General features: G+C 32.9%; 5 protein-coding genes and 1 long non-coding RNA gene across 6 annotated transcripts in view; 3 read left to right on the forward strand and 3 right to left on the reverse strand.

Moving 5' to 3' along the window:
• The window catches only part of LOC126848337 (protein abrupt-like), a 4,230-nt gene extending 700 nt beyond the window's left edge, over positions 1-3,530 (forward strand). The window contains exons 2-3 of the mRNA XM_050589158.1: positions 1-141; positions 784-3,530. The exon at positions 1-141 is cut by the window's left edge and continues 433 nt beyond it. Of these exons, the coding sequence (XP_050445115.1) occupies positions 1-141; positions 784-1,052 (410 nt within the window). The 3' untranslated portion in view covers positions 1,053-3,530. The remainder of the gene's footprint in view (positions 142-783) is intronic.
• Positions 1,050-4,631, reverse strand: LOC126848338 (transmembrane protein 208). Its single transcript, XM_050589160.1, has 5 exons — positions 4,511-4,631; positions 4,134-4,286; positions 3,903-4,039; positions 3,717-3,801; positions 1,050-3,596 (listed from the first exon to the last, which is right to left on the reverse strand). The coding sequence occupies exons 1-5, from the start codon at positions 4,514-4,516 to the stop codon at positions 3,462-3,464; spliced, it is 516 nt and encodes a 171-aa protein (XP_050445117.1). The 5' UTR covers positions 4,517-4,631; the 3' UTR covers positions 1,050-3,461.
• Positions 4,632-4,908: 277 nt separating this feature from the next.
• On the forward strand, positions 4,909-9,093 carry LOC126848352 (dual oxidase maturation factor 1-like). Its single transcript, XM_050589176.1, has 10 exons — positions 4,909-5,514; positions 6,029-6,086; positions 6,177-6,311; positions 6,813-6,914; positions 6,993-7,146; positions 7,366-7,577; positions 7,965-8,081; positions 8,195-8,292; positions 8,365-8,489; positions 8,953-9,093. The coding sequence occupies exons 1-10, from the start codon at positions 5,359-5,361 to the stop codon at positions 9,050-9,052; spliced, it is 1,257 nt and encodes a 418-aa protein (XP_050445133.1). The 5' UTR covers positions 4,909-5,358; the 3' UTR covers positions 9,053-9,093.
• Positions 6,158-11,618, reverse strand: LOC126848353 (uncharacterized). The gene is made up of 4 exons (XR_007687250.1): positions 11,498-11,618; positions 8,117-8,266; positions 7,331-7,482; positions 6,158-6,304 (listed from the first exon to the last, which is right to left on the reverse strand). It is a non-coding gene; the product is annotated as an uncharacterized LOC126848353 (long non-coding RNA).
• On the reverse strand, positions 9,122-11,504 carry LOC126848351 (probable splicing factor, arginine/serine-rich 7). Its single transcript, XM_050589175.1, has 3 exons — positions 10,951-11,504; positions 9,707-10,487; positions 9,122-9,616 (listed from the first exon to the last, which is right to left on the reverse strand). Exons 1-3 carry the CDS (start codon positions 11,270-11,272, stop codon positions 9,235-9,237), a joined length of 1,485 nt encoding a protein of 494 aa, XP_050445132.1. The 5' UTR covers positions 11,273-11,504; the 3' UTR covers positions 9,122-9,234.
• Positions 11,619-12,207: 589 nt separating the features above from the next.
• Positions 12,208-15,308, forward strand: LOC126848210 (odorant receptor 47a-like). Its single transcript, XM_050588899.1, has 5 exons — positions 12,208-13,131; positions 13,495-14,100; positions 14,341-14,448; positions 14,536-14,691; positions 15,134-15,308. Exons 1-5 carry the CDS (start codon positions 12,829-12,831, stop codon positions 15,197-15,199), a joined length of 1,239 nt encoding a protein of 412 aa, XP_050444856.1. The 5' UTR covers positions 12,208-12,828; the 3' UTR covers positions 15,200-15,308.
• Positions 15,309-15,627: the final 319 nt, after the last annotated feature.

The raw sequence follows: 15,627 nt of genomic DNA on the forward strand, positions 1-15,627 counted from the left end.
AGAAAGAAGTTATTGACTCTGAAAATGAAAGAAACAATTTTGCTGCTCATATCAAGCACAACACAACCAGTAATGCTAATAATGAAGAAATAATTGAATTGCCTAATGAATTAAATTTGGAAGAAAATTCGATACAATCAGGTATAATATTTATTAAATTATCTGTGTCAGTTGTTTATATCCTTGCCTGTGATGCAGTGATGCGTGGATCTTTTCATATCCAGACTTTTGCTATAAACTGGTCTTATACTTCTTGACAATTTAAAGAAATTAATCAATTAACAAATTAAATAGTTTTAGAGAATAGTTTTGTAAAAATTGCCGAATTTAAAAAAACGGGAAGTATTAGATCTTTATCTAAACAAGTTATAACTGCAATTGAAATGTCGAGAAAAAATATAAAAATATAGTACAATTGTAACAGAATAAAAGAAATGTTTTATATGTACCAGAAACAATATTAAGCATAGAATACAATGTAAAAATTATCAAAAGCATGTATGTACTGTACATCCAATAAGTAAAAGCAATGTTTATATACATTGGAAAAACTCGAATTAAATATTGTCCATTTGCACTTGTATTGTTTGCTTTTCGAGAAGAAAAAAGTTTTAAAGATATTCAATTACTTCAATAAAAAGAGAACTTGTTCTGAAATACATGTAGAAGGAAGAGTCTATGGATAGTCTATGGACCCGAATAGATCCAATCATCGCCGTTAATTTACTAAATTTGAAATATCCGTCTCAAACATTCATGTGAAACAAAAATTGCAATTTACAGCTGTGGAACCAGTGATTTATAGGCTATCTGCCAGAGGCAAGCCGCAACTGGTTCACGAGGGATATGTATACAATTTGACTTCTCGTTCCAAGATCTACAACAACTCGCATTACCGTTGCGCGGAGCAGCATCGCGGTTGCCGCGGCAAATGCTCGGTGATCGCCGAAAGTTTCATGCCGACGGGGGTGCACGATCACAATCATCCACCGAGTTACGAATCGGAATACGATTACAGGAAGAAAAAAGGTTTAGACACCAGCAATGTCTAAGGGACATTACTCCATGCTGTATTTCAAAGTGCTTTGTAATTAAAGTCGGATACATATAACTTGCTCCATATATATCTTCAATATCTAATAACTGAAACAGACGATATGCTACAAAGTAAGAGAAGGTAAATATTCAGATTCCTCTGATTTGGACTTAAGAAAACAAAATAATTTTTGTATATTATGTAATTCTTTGATTAAAAATCAAAGATTTATATCCTAGTGTAGAGAGACCATTACTGGCAAAATATAGAATCTAAAAATTAGTCTTGTAAAATAATTAGATTCTATAATTTGGCAGTGCCATGCGCTCTGCTGTTCAGTGAAATCGATATTTTGTTCACACAATTTATATTTGTAGTAATTCGTTCACATAATTTATATTTGTAGTAATAGATATTTTGAGAAATTATTCACTATATATCATTACACTGTTAAAATTACATCTGATTAAAATTACATATATTGATAAATTATTTATTATATATCATTACATCGTTAAAAGTATTATGTTCCTAAGACTTTATATAAATTTTTTAACGCAAATAACTTCTCTATGATTGAATTACATTCTAGGATGTTTCCATGTAAATAAAATTAATTTTTTATATGTAGTTATATTCGAACTTTCTTTCAAACTGTTAAAATTTTTGATTTGATCCTGTGCTGAATTACAATATTATAGAATTAAAAAATATTTTGCAAAATTCATTTTCGTAGTAAAAATTGAAATGAATTAGTTTTATTGCATATTTTTTCTTCCATAATCCGTTTTCAACTCCATTAAGATCAAATTGCTTCTTCTGATTATCTTTATTTAATGCTGAAGTCTTTTAGAGAAGTCTTTTTTGTAGAAGAAATGAATTGTATCTTTCTGAATATTTTCTGCTAATCCTACTGATTTTTCGAGTGCCTTTTTTTTCTCAGATAAAATTCGCCGAGTTAATTTGATAATGTAATTACACTGACAGAATAAATTCGGCTTGATTCTCTAATTAAATAATAAGTTTTTATTTATAAAAAATCATGAATTTTTCACTGAACAGAGGCGTTCATATGTGAAAGCCAAAACGAAAGCTGTGAATTAAATGGACATGTTAATATTAGATGAGAAGTACAAATGTTGGCCTAATTTTAAAGACACTCTTTGCACATTATAAGTATTTCACGACCAATATATATAAAGAGTTCAACAATTATTATAAAAGATCAACTATATAACGCTATTTATATAAAGTTGATTGAAACATTGTTAATTCTTATAAATGTCCACATTCCCATACAAAGATATATACATTCATGTATATAATACATTAGATTTAAATGCAATACTGTGATGTGTCAGTTTGTCAACTTTCAGAATCTAATAAATAATGATTTATATTTACGTGACGTCATTGAATAATAACGTAATTGTAATATATACATTCCTTAGATTAATGATAATCTGCTTTAAATCGGATTTTCATGTACATCGAAAGGAGAACGATTGAACTTTCAAAGCTATAATATATACAAGTATCATTATATCTATTATCTTGTTTGACTTTCATTTATAGATATTTTTTAAACGCGCGTTTTGATATCGTTATTTCTCCGTTTTCATGAAGGCACCTGGTCACTTCATTATCATTATATTCAAATCCTCGCACGCACAATGGAAGATTTTTATAAAATGGAGCACACACTGCCGTAATTTCCTGTTAACACAACCTGTAAGTTGCTGTTATCATTATAATTACAAAACACCGTTTATGTTAGCATTATAACGAAGTTAGCAAAATAGAAATGAAAGCGTCGAGATATTTTTTGTCTAGCAACTTCTACGGTTTTATTCCTATAAATATAAGCCAAAGATAATAGAAAGAGTAGCTATTAAAAAATTAATATATAATAAATATATAATATTCTTGTGTTCAAATGAATATATTATGAATATATTATTTCTTTTTTGTTACATTTATCAAGTCCTAATGATTATTTATCATCGTCTTCGACTTATATAGGAATAAGTCCGTAAATATTACTAAATAAGAAAAGAACGTGTGTTCAATCCTAATTTTGAGACTATATACATTGAGATGATCTATCGAGAAATAATTATTACGGAATGCTCCAATAAGAACGAAATCTATCTCCCTCTCACTGTTCCCTTCTCCAAATTCACAATTCTTTTGAATTTTATAAAACTTTTTTTTTTAAATTAATTAATTTTTCCTCATAAAAAGCGCAAATTTCATTCGATTTTAAATTGTATTCTGTTGTAGCAATGAATTTGATATTCTAAACATCCATAAAAGAGCTTGTTTTAACTTTCCTATCTTTCTGCTTTTTCAAACTTACTCTCCCGATTGTATCAATTATTGTACAATCGTCGTATTGCACTGCTGACAACTTTTGATAATTTCATTAATGCCGTCTGGCCATTTTTTTTTCCAACTTGCGTTGCTTTTTTTCGCTTATCTCGGGTTGTTCTTGCGGCTGAGCGAAAAACCATGGAGCCAAGATTTGTTTCCAGAGCATCCAGCTTCCTCTCAATGGTACCTGTGGAATTTTTAAACTATAAAACTTTCATATTGATAAGAATTTTATGTATATGCAGACATTTTATAATATAGAATAAAGAGAATTACTTAAACAATTACTTTTTGCCAGAATACTTACCAAAAGCCACAACAACCAAAAGTAGTTTGAAATGAGGGACAGGATTTGTACTCCTGATGTCAGTATGATTAAATCCTTGACATGTCTAAATGGAACAATAAAATCTTATGCAATGAGCAGTGAAACAATTGCACAGAATATAACAACATAATGGCAAACAAAAAAGGATTCTATTCAAATACTCACTCTGCTATACCACCTTCCATATTGAGATCAACACCAGAGTCCAGGAGTTGGCCGGACTCTGAATATGTAGTACGAGCCATATAGGACATGAATTGATAGCTTCCAATGTATACAATTGAAGAAAATACCATTATTGTCTGTAACGAGATAACATAGCACATGTTATTTAAAAAGCAGTTTTTTGAAGAGCTACAGTATTTTGAATCAAAATTCATCAGATATGAAACTTACTATCGTTAGTGCAGTTAACTCAAATAGCACCATTGTTACGGCGAAGTAAATTCCCATTGCGCCTAGAGCCATGTTAGTATAGAAGCTCAGCGTGGAAACATTCTCCTCTTTTATTTGCTTTGCTCCCTTGGTCAGTACTTTACCTTTCTTCGTCTGCATAAAATACAAAGTCAGATACTCAAAAACAAATATATTTTTTAATTTGCTGATCATAGCTGATAACGTTCACACGCAAGTAAGAGAACTTTACATTATTTTTAAGTCAACTTATGGTATGAGTATCTCAAACAAGACTCAAAATCTTCCTTATGGAAGTTCTAATTAAGAATAAACATTACTATGAGAAAAATATGATTATAAAGATTTGCGAGACTCACTGTCATGTTGATTGTATTTCCTGCTAAAAGATTTTATTCTAACTTAAGTAAATGACATTAAAACTGACGAGAGATGACAAGCGGTTAACCTGATGTCGCGCAATGTCATGTACACGTGAGTAATTCATGAACTTTCTCGATACAAGATATACCACAACTTATATTTTTTTACTGGATTTAGCAGTGATAGCGCGCGAAGGACGATGAAATTCAAATATATATTCATAATAAAAAGTATATAGAAGATATGTGTGTGTTATGCACGGAGAATTCGTATATTATTTAAATACGAATTTATAAAATAAGTAACAAACCTAATACAATTAAATATATTAATTGTATTAATAATATTATAACAATTATTAGTACAAATAATTATCTATTTTTGATTTATTCAATATAAAAAAATGCTATGTTAATAATATCATCTTAATTATTATATACTTAATTAAGTAACATGTGTTTGTATCAAAAGAATAATAATAAATATGTGACATTAATAAAATTCATAAATCTTACAGTTTGACACAATTTCGATGAGACACTACTTCTTGAAGAAATTTAAAAAATTTATAAAAAGAAAAAAATATCATTTGATGCTGATGTAATTATACCCGATGCTAAATTTATGCTTAACGAATGCGGAAGCTTGATGATAACAGCAATGTTGAGGTTTTAGTCATCCAGCTCCAAGAGTAAGAATAGCCGGAAAGGGATTCAGATAAAGCGCCAGCATCCTCTAGAAATTTCTCTACATCGTCTACATGTTATTAAACGCGATATTCTTTATTCTCTCGTATCTGAAAAAAAAACAGTGAGTTACTTGTTGACGGAAACAAAATTTGGGCATGTTTCAATTCGGGCGATCGGAGGGTTTCCCCTCGCAATATTCCGCGCATCACACCCCAGTGACGATAGATGTGACTGAGACCATACTAATCGCGATTTTCGTGATTATTTTAATCGCTTATATCAGTATCATACCGGGTTACCGAAAGAGGCAGGTAAGCAAAATATAATGGAAAGATTCCAATTCTTGAATGTTTCCCAAATAATGCTCCGAAAGAAATTTGAAATCTCTCAGACATTTTTTGACGTGTTTTTTCCCATAGTTTTATATTATCTGATGAAAGAACGTTTTCTTCAAGAACTCTTTATTAAATTTATGCGAATAAATTCAAACAAACCACTCTCTTCTATACACATCACAATGAGAAATTATGTCTAATAATTTAAATTTCTTTAGAATAATATTATGAAATAATATTTCAAAATATGAAAAAAGCTGCATTTTAGTTGCATATAATATTTAACTCCATATAACATTACTTAGAACTATGAAGTAATACAATTATAATTAATTGCAACTCTCAAGTTTTGCATCAAGTACTAAATTTTAAAATTATGCTGCTGAAATGTTTGTATATAGACTTATTGTTTCATCCGTGCTCTCTCTGACAATAGATTTTCTTTTTGTACAAATTCCATATGTGTACTAATGAAATAATTATCGCATAGAGCATCTACGTAACTATAAAAATCGGCTTCAGTATCGTGATTGGATGTTTATTAATAAGTAAGTATCTTTAAAAAAAAAGATTTTATTTTTTGTACTTGCCTATATAAAATTAAATACAGGAATTCACCGTTGAATATTAACTTGCAGTAGAGAACTTTGGTCAGGAATGGGAATACGGAAGCACCAAGAGCAAGACACCTTATCGAGCTGGCGTAGGCCAAGAGATCGAGGCTCAAATGGCAGTTAAGATAGGACTGAGATCGGTGAATATCACGCTGAAAGGTAATTTGTGGGAATTAATCGAAAATAAAAAGGTACAAGATTCGCATCTTCAGGAATTTTACTGGATAAATATTTGTTCTGCAACAAAAATGGGCGAATAAAAAGAAATGAAAGAACAATTTCAATTAAAAAAAATTCGTTTTACATACATGCTCGCACGAAATCGAAAACAAGACATATTTATCTTATTAATTAAATATTTTAATATGTAATTATATCATATATTATATATTAAATATATTAATTAGCTTATTGATTAAATTTAAATGAATGATGTAGTAGTTTAAAGCAAGACAATTTTTAGCATTAAAATATACGCAATGAAAAAAAAAACTTTTGTAAAATAATGATGTAAAATCTAATGTTTTTTACATTAATATAAGTTTATATTTAAAGAAAAATCTTCCAAAAGATTATTTTTAATTTATAGATTAAATTCTTTAACGCACGTTCCTTTTATAAATAAAAATTGAAATTAAATTTTAACTAATTTTGTTTTAGCTGATCTGGAAGAAGGTACGCTGTTTGCAAAGGAAACAATCGATTACAACGAAAGATTTCCATGGACATGGGATCAAGGCAGGATCGGTTTCGGACCCTACGGTATATATATACAACACTGTAAATTATCGCGTTTTGTTATAGCATCTAAGTAAAGTCATTTAAATAAAATTTCTATAGCTGGACTGCTGCAAAGGACCTTCCGTGAAGGACAAAGGAGAGGTTTGCCCATTCCCATTTTATGGATCGCCGAATATTTCATTATCGATGGAGAAGGTATTCGGTTCGGGAGATTTTACAGGACTGCTGGGTGGTACTGTCACATATTATTATGGTCAGTATAAAAAAAGAAAAAACAAAAATATATAAATACTGAAAAACAAATAAAAACAAATAATTTTGTATTCCTCGTGAAAAAGGATATGTTGTATTTTTGACAAATTGCGTTCTCAAATAGTGCGATAAAATTTCACGAGTCTATAAATTAATTAAGCTTTAATTATAATTACTTTCCTTACACAAAGATATTTTGAAAATTCTCGATGATTCGCAGGACCGCCTTTGCCTGCTGGATACTGGCTAACATATTCCTGCAATCTGTGAGCCGGTATGTCGCCTATTTAATCGGGTTGATAGGTGGCTTGCAGCTGTTAACTTGCCTCGTGTGGGTCTGCGTACACAATCCAATCCCGCTTATAATTCCTTTCGAAGACGGTGTCATTAAGATGGCATTAGGCCTGCATTTCTGGATGACTTTCGGATGCGGTAATTAATTTAAACATTATCTAGATTAATAGTTGCCGATCTCACTTGCTTTATAATTTCTGAATTTTTAACACGAGTGAATTTTCAAATGCTGATTCTTCAATTTTGATATTCTCAAACTCTTGTTTCTCTCTACAAATCTTCTTTTAATAATAGATATGGAAATCATATAGAAATTTAAATTTTCTGTTTTCACCTGGAATTTTTATGAATAAAATTATTGATTTCGATATTGATTTAAAGTTTATTAATGTTAATATCAAATTAAATGATCACTGTCATTTATTCACTTAATTTTTTCTAGCAAAACTAATACTTTATACTCGTAATATTTACTTATTTTTTCCACGATATTTAGAGCATCATCTTTTATATTTTTAATTGCAGGTTTGTTTTGTGTTCTTTTGGCAATTATAATGATATTTATGGATTTGCGTTATCCAAATACGTTATCTACGTTTTTAGAAATAGATCCACTCGGCCAATATGATGAATGTGTAATGCGTAAGTATATTAACAATTGTGTAATTTATACTAACTTTAGAATGTCCAACAGAAGTGCTTCACTTCTAGGACATCTCACAAAAAATGCATGTGACATTTGTTGTAATCGATAGGAAGCTGTCAAATGAACGATGTGTTGCATAAGAAGATACACGTGGATGACTCAATGGAAATGGCTTCGACCTCTGCGCAAGAAAGAAACACAGGAATGGTGAGCTATAAAACATTAAGAAGAATGCTTTCAAATTATTACAATCGTTAAACAATTAATAATAAAAAATAGCAGATGGTATTGAAGAGGAGATCGACCGCGAAAATCGCGCAAAAATCGCTTTTCCGTATGCCAGTTCCCATGAAAATGGAAATCTACGACGATGTGGCCGTTTATGAGAATCAGGACATAGCAGGGTATGCTCGCCTATTTTTAAAAATTATCAATAATTTTACAATATATCGTATATACCTTTAAAGAAATCTATTTCTCATATGATTAGGCATCCATTCTGATATTTTTATTACTTATCATTCACTCTCTTACAGTTCTGGTCAAAAGTATGAAGCACTTTTAAATAAATCAAAATAGAAAGTATTTGTAAACTAAAAAGCACAACTAAACTTTCATAGTCGATTATAATTTAATTTACTTAAACACAATCAGTAATACAATTTCTAAAATATCGCTATTATTTTTACCTCGCAAACATTAATCGATTTTTGACATAACACAATTATCGATTAAAGATAAGAGCTCTTTTTTTGTGACCAAGACTGTAGAAGGATATATATATATATATATATATATATATATATATATATATATATATATATATATAATAGTGCACTATTTCACTCATCCCTTTGTTTCTCCTAGACCTTCTAAAAGCGCGCCTAAAATGGAAATGAGCGACGAGCAGAAAGAAATCAAGCCGCCGCCTGTTCCGAGAAAGAAGAGGATAAGGGTCGATTCCTGAATACCAACCGATCGTCTACTTCCAATCTATCATCACGAATAGATCGTCATTTTGAAAGAAGAAGCTCGATGTATATAAATGCGTGTATTTCTGTATCTTGTATCAATACACGTAATGACGAAGAAAGTAGCTTTTTTGAAATGAACGAAATGATCGAATGCAAATGGGACCATTGTCTTTCTCTAGCTCTCCGATTCTGTTATCTTGTCCTTGTCGTTGCTTTCCGACGCGGATCTGCCCTTCTCCTCCGATTGTTTCGACTCAGACTTGTCACTGGACCTCTTCTCCTTGCTAGACTTCTTTTCGCTTCTGCTGCTCTCCTTCTCAGGCCTCTCCCGATCGCTATCACTCCTCTTACCATTGTCCGACTTGTCTTTGCTACGCCTCTCGCGCTCCTTATCCTTGGACTTGTCCGAATACTTGGATTTGGATGATCTAGACTTGGATTTGGAACGTGAACGTCTGGATCTGGATTTGGAGCGCTTACTGTGCGAGCGCGAGCGACTACGACGTCGTGGTGATCTCTTCTTACGCTCCTTTGACCTCGAGGGCGATCGGCGTGATCTAGAAAAATTATGATTTATCATAACGATTCTGAAAATTGTTAAAATGAAAAATCGTACCTTAATATCAATACTCATTATATAATCGTACCTTGAGCGCCGTGATCTGCTGCGCGATCGATGGCGGCTGCGTGAACTGCTGCGTCGTCGCGACGCCGAGTTGCGCCGGCGATCCTTGGATCGAGAACGTTTAGAGCGTGAACGAGACCGGCGCCTGTGACGGGAGCGCGAGCGTCGGTGACGCGAGCGCGAACGTTTGCGTGATCTTGAGCGACGACTGCGACCGCGGGACCGCGAGCGCGATTTGCGACTTCGTGAGCCACTTCTGCTGCGCTTGTCTTTGGACAGCATGCCGATCATTGGATCGATCGCGGCGGAGATGAGATTGTGGGCTTCCTTCACTCGCGACATCGCCTCTTCGATCTCCTTCTGCGCGGCTTCGTTACTCTTCGCTTCCGGTTTAGCTATCGCCTGTGTCGAATGGTAAATCTTGATCGGCCGCTCCATCAGCTGTTTTCCGTTGAGCAGCAGCGCCGAGACTACTGCCGCCTGCTCCGACAGTTCCACCAATGCGTAATGCTCGCTGTCCGAGTCCCTGCTGCACATACGCAGGTACTTGATCTCGACGTTGTTGTTGCTGAAGAAGTCCAGCAGCTGCTCAGGGCTCACCAAAGAATCCAGATTTGCTACCACAAGCGTCCGCCGGATCTCTTCGATACGCCTGCTATCCAAGTGACCTGGCAAATGAGGATAGGGCGGTAGACCATTAGCCTCCAGTTTGGGATCCATCGTGGTGATCACGTGATTTGGTGGGATACCCTCGATGGCGTTCACAACATTTGGCGGTAGCTTCGGTTCGGATGGATAGAGACCTGAAAGAATTAACAAGATTAAATTCAAATGTCTCAAGTAGCAGCCTAATATGTTAAATATTTAACTCTCTGTAAGGACATTTGTTTTTCTTATCTTCCATAAGCATGCTGAAATTTTGAGAGTCAGTCCATATTTTCTTATTGTTTCAGGCTTTCAAAAAATCTAGTAAAAATCATGGTTATTTTTCAAAATATTTACTACATTATCCAATAGTTTTTTAAATCAAATGTTCAAATTTTTTTTTAATAAAAATTGAAATTTGGGCAAACATAAGAGAAAACAGGAAATTCTTTTCAGCTATAATTTCAAATTCCTAGTGTGTCTACGAAGAGTTAATAATATACTAATACTTGATCTCTACCTAATTTTATTTAAGCAAGGCATTATATCGCAATGTTGTTACTGCAGTATTGTAATTTAAACATATAAGTAAATTGTGTGATTTATATATTTTATTCTTACCTGGCACAACCGTGCCATTGTTGGTGAGTTCAAGGGCACGTTGCTCGTCTGGGATATCTCCATTTTGGTAGGGAATTACTATCAATGCACGATCGATGAAAACTGTATTGGTCATGTGTTGCGCCACAGCCACGCAACCCTGATCATGGAACTTGATGTAACATATGCGGGATTGCACAGGTACGGCGACGTCTCTGATCGTCGGATATAATCTGATGTCTTCGATTTTACCCAGGTAACCGAAGAGTGTCTGCATTTGATCCTTGGTAGCTTGGGGTGCAATATTCGTCACTTGGACGACCTTGGTCGAGCCAACTGCCATTCCGGCGAGTTATACGCAATTTCACACGCCTAGATTTTATTTTTTGGTTTTTTTTTTAAAAGAGTGCTTCTGACTCGAAGACGAGGTTATGGAGGTTAGGTTCGCCTACTTCGTGACTTGAAACGCGCTGCATCTCACGCAGATAAATCAAATCTCGCTATTTGCGTTGATCGAACTTTGCTCCTACCTCCGTAAAATTCTCTGATGTTTCTGAAAAAATTTTACCTTCGTATCGTGAAAAAAACACCTTTCCTGAATTTCTTCGACACTTGCTCCAGTATTCTCTTTTCTGTCTCGATTGGCGTTGATCGGCGACGGGTTGAAGTTGGCTGCATTCCGAAAGATGTTATTTGTTGATGGCTGATTTCTATCGATTATCGCCAATTCGATTTTTATCGATTGTCGTTGTGATTCGATTTTTTAAGAATGTCAACAGAGAAAGCCTGATTTTTATAAGACACTTTTTCTAGTTAATATAATAGCATTAACTAGATTTTAGAGCCGGCAGAATTACATGGCCAGATTCATTTTTTGCCGGTAAAATAATCGGTTACACATGTGCGTGCTAGATCCATAAGTGTGGATCAAAATTACGAAAAAATATTATGGATTTATATTAATGTTTTACTAGCTGCTCATGATGTTTTGTCATTTTGTTATATATATACTACGGACAGCAATAATAGGTTATTATTGAAGTATTTATATATATATATATATATATATATATATATATATATATGTATGTATGTATATAAATATTTAATCTCATTTTTTAATTTATATTTAATTAAAATTTATCTGAATAATATCGCTTTTTTATATCATTTTATTTGCAAAAATTTTTTTATCTCTCGCTCTATCTCTCTTGAATAATTTTATAATAATAATATAAATGTACAAATATATAAATATTATAAAACTGATAGCTTCGAACTCACTTCTGTGTCTCTGGTATAATTTCTTGCAACAAATAATTTATCTCTTCATCCAGGATTACAGCAATTATGCCCAGCTTGATCAAATGCCAATTAAAAAACATATTGAAATAACTACAATCAAGTTAGAAGAGTCAAACCAAGACTGATGAGTAGAGATGGAAGAAACCGTGATCGTAAATTTTAGTATAGGAAACACACTGACGACATGATGGTGACGTGTTTCGTGGAGGGTACAAAGACCTTTACCCACCTTCACCGATTTGTACTTGAGCACTCGTGCTCCCTGAATTAGAGATTAATCTTTTACAACCACAGCTGAACTTGCGTATAGCAAAAAGTATGATATAGGATAATGAAAGAGAGATAACTTGCAGAATTCAGCTCTAAAGTACCGCTCATTCATACTTAATGAGCTCAAAATGACAACGCAACGTGCAATCATTCCGTCTTGTGCGGCCTTCGATCCGATAAATCGCCAAGAATCCCATGGAGGACATGAAATCAAACTCATATATATCTTCGTGTTACGTGGACGTAACTCGTTGTGCAAGCTTTGCCAAGCAATTTCCGGGATATGTAATATTACCAGAAAATTTTCCTTGATAATTTCTTTTTATGTTTGTACCCATGGATACTGTCGAAGCAAACTATCCCGAGAAGCAAACGGCGACCAACCCTTTAATGATTCGCTATCACGTGTATAGTCGTCGCATTCGCACGATGCTTTACCTCGGTGGTGTTTTGCAAGATCGAACACATTCCGCAATCCGAACGTATATCGTTGGATTTTCAGTAATCCTTATGTCCTTGAGTCATTGTATTTTCTTGATAAACCTCTGTCGAGACCACACTGATAATTTGATGTTGATGGTGAAATACTTCAGCCAAATCGGTAGCTTCATCGCGCCTGCACTAATGGTATTATGTCTAAAATATCTTATATATCTATATCAAAAAAACTCATTCTTGCAAGCTCCATTGTATTTGTTATATTCAATGGAATATAAATCTTAAATTCCTTCTTTACTGCTTTCTTCTGGTAAAAATGCTCGCAATCTGATGATACTGTTTATATATTCGAAAATCTCTTCAAAGCTTTTTTTAAAAAAAAGTTTCCGAAAAAAATCGCGGGGGCGATTGCCTGCAAAATTCTTTAACAGAAGAAATGTTTGAAGATCTCTTCGAAGATTAGTAACATTTATATATTCTTTTTTTCTTAAGTAGAATATTAGTTAATCTATTCAATCAGCAGAAAAATTGTCCCAAGTTCTCTTATTTTAGTCTGCCTGCTTTCTGATCAAACGCGAAAAACTGATCGAGCTTCATGAGACATTGAACGACATGTTTGAGCGGGAACTGGAGCAGGATCAGGAAGCTGCCCTCGCGACTTTGTACGCGTTCGATAGACCATTTTGCATAGTGTTCTTCACTATCGCAATGACAGTTTTATTGCACGTTTGTCCACCACTGATATCCATAATTTATCAGATTATTCATCATACCGAGCCGAGGAGGTACAGATTTCCGTTTCCGGGGAAGTTTCCGTGGACGGTTCCGATCAACGACGGTTTCATATTCTATCTACATTTTTTATATCATTTGTTCCTCGGCTGGTGGACAGTCTTCACCATCAGTAGCGTCGACAGCCTCTTCGGTTTCTACGCGTTTCAGATTTCCTCGATACTGTATGCCATGTCCGTTAAACTGCGGTCTGCAAATCTACAACCTCGGGGGACGTTTTCAGAAATCCTGGAGACGTGCGTGTGGACACATCGCCGATTATGCCAATGCAATTATACGCTGGAGAATATTTGGCAGCCGATAATTCTACGGATGCTTCTCGCCAATAGCATACTTATCTGCATATTAATTTTTCAAGTGACTCAGGTACTTGTCAGAAATGATATTGTTCAAGCTAATATCCTGATATTCCGCGAAATTAAAGAAAAATTGAACGGATTACGTCAAAATTTAATACATTTCAAGATTCATGAATGTGACACAGCACATACACACATAAAACACTTTTCGTCTTTTAAAATATAAAATTAATAATTAATTTATGAGTTAAAATAAATATTTGCCTTGTAAAACAAAAATTTTTAATTTGTGAATTTTTGTCTTTAGTTAACAGATATAATAATGAGCGAGATTTTTCTGCTCATCTTTTACATAACATTAAAGCTCTTGCAAACATTTATGTATGCCTGGTATGGCAATTTCATCACAAGCACGGTAAGATTTGTGTGATTATCTCTAGATAATCGAGTATTGTAATATTTGTAATTCACAATTAATTGTTTTGCACACGTTTACATTTAGAGTGAATACTTTCGCGAGGGGATTTATTTTAGCGATTGGCCGGATTCTAGTCTCGATCGTCACGTAAGAACGAATATTATTATGACGATGATGCAAAAGCCGATGACTATAAAGGCACTAAAAGTGACTTCCGTGAATGTCAACATGTTTACTAATGTAAGTATTTAAATAACAAATTTGTTGAGCAATTATATTAGGCAAAAGCCTAAATTTTCGAATACTTTCTTATTTTTCTGCGATCAATATAATATAGGCATAAACAAAATTTTATTTTTTGTTCCTGCAAAAAGAAAAAATTAAAACAAATTTTTAAAAAATAAGAAGAAAAGGAAAGCAAAAGATTCAAAATTTTTAATCAAAAAGATTAAAGCTTTAAATAAAATTTAAAAATTGTAAATTTTACTTGCTGACGATGTCAATAACATTAATCTATTGAAATACTATTATTTTCTATATAATTGCTTGTCTTTAAGTCTACAATTTTTTTTCATGCAGAAATATTTTTGTAATAAACAATAATCTGTTTCTTCGGTTTTATTTATTTAGTTATGTATCGAATTATTTAGTTATGTATTTAATTAATTATTTTTATTGACAGATCGTGAATACTGCTGTGTCCTATTTCTTTCTCTTGCAATCTTTGGATGAAGGTAGAGAGAGGTAAAAGCCGTGTATCCGTTATATATTTTATAAAGACCAGCGAGCATATATTAAATTAGTACAAAATATTTAAAAATATAAAATTAAGGTTCGAAGAGCTTCTGAACTCATTGTAGAGAAGTAAAAGAGTTGCATTAAAATTATTGTAAAATATAAAAGAAAATTGTTTTTTTCTTTAACAGAATGTATAGAAATATATTATATATATTTTAATGGTCGAATGGCTTGTCCGGAAAGATAAATTGCTGTAGAAATTATAAATACTCCAAGTATTTATATAAGATTGTTAATTAATAAGCAATAAAAAAAGTTTATGATTATTGAGGTTATGATTAAATTCGGCAAAATTTTTCTGTTCCATCAAAATTGACCTGGTAATATTAGTTTAGATTCTCGGCGCTACATAAAATATATTTTAGAGAGATGAAGCGC

The sequence above is a fragment of the Cataglyphis hispanica genome, chromosome 3 (assembly GCF_021464435.1).
Source record: "Cataglyphis hispanica isolate Lineage 1 chromosome 3, ULB_Chis1_1.0, whole genome shotgun sequence".
NCBI lineage: Eukaryota > Metazoa > Arthropoda > Insecta > Hymenoptera > Formicidae > Cataglyphis > Cataglyphis hispanica.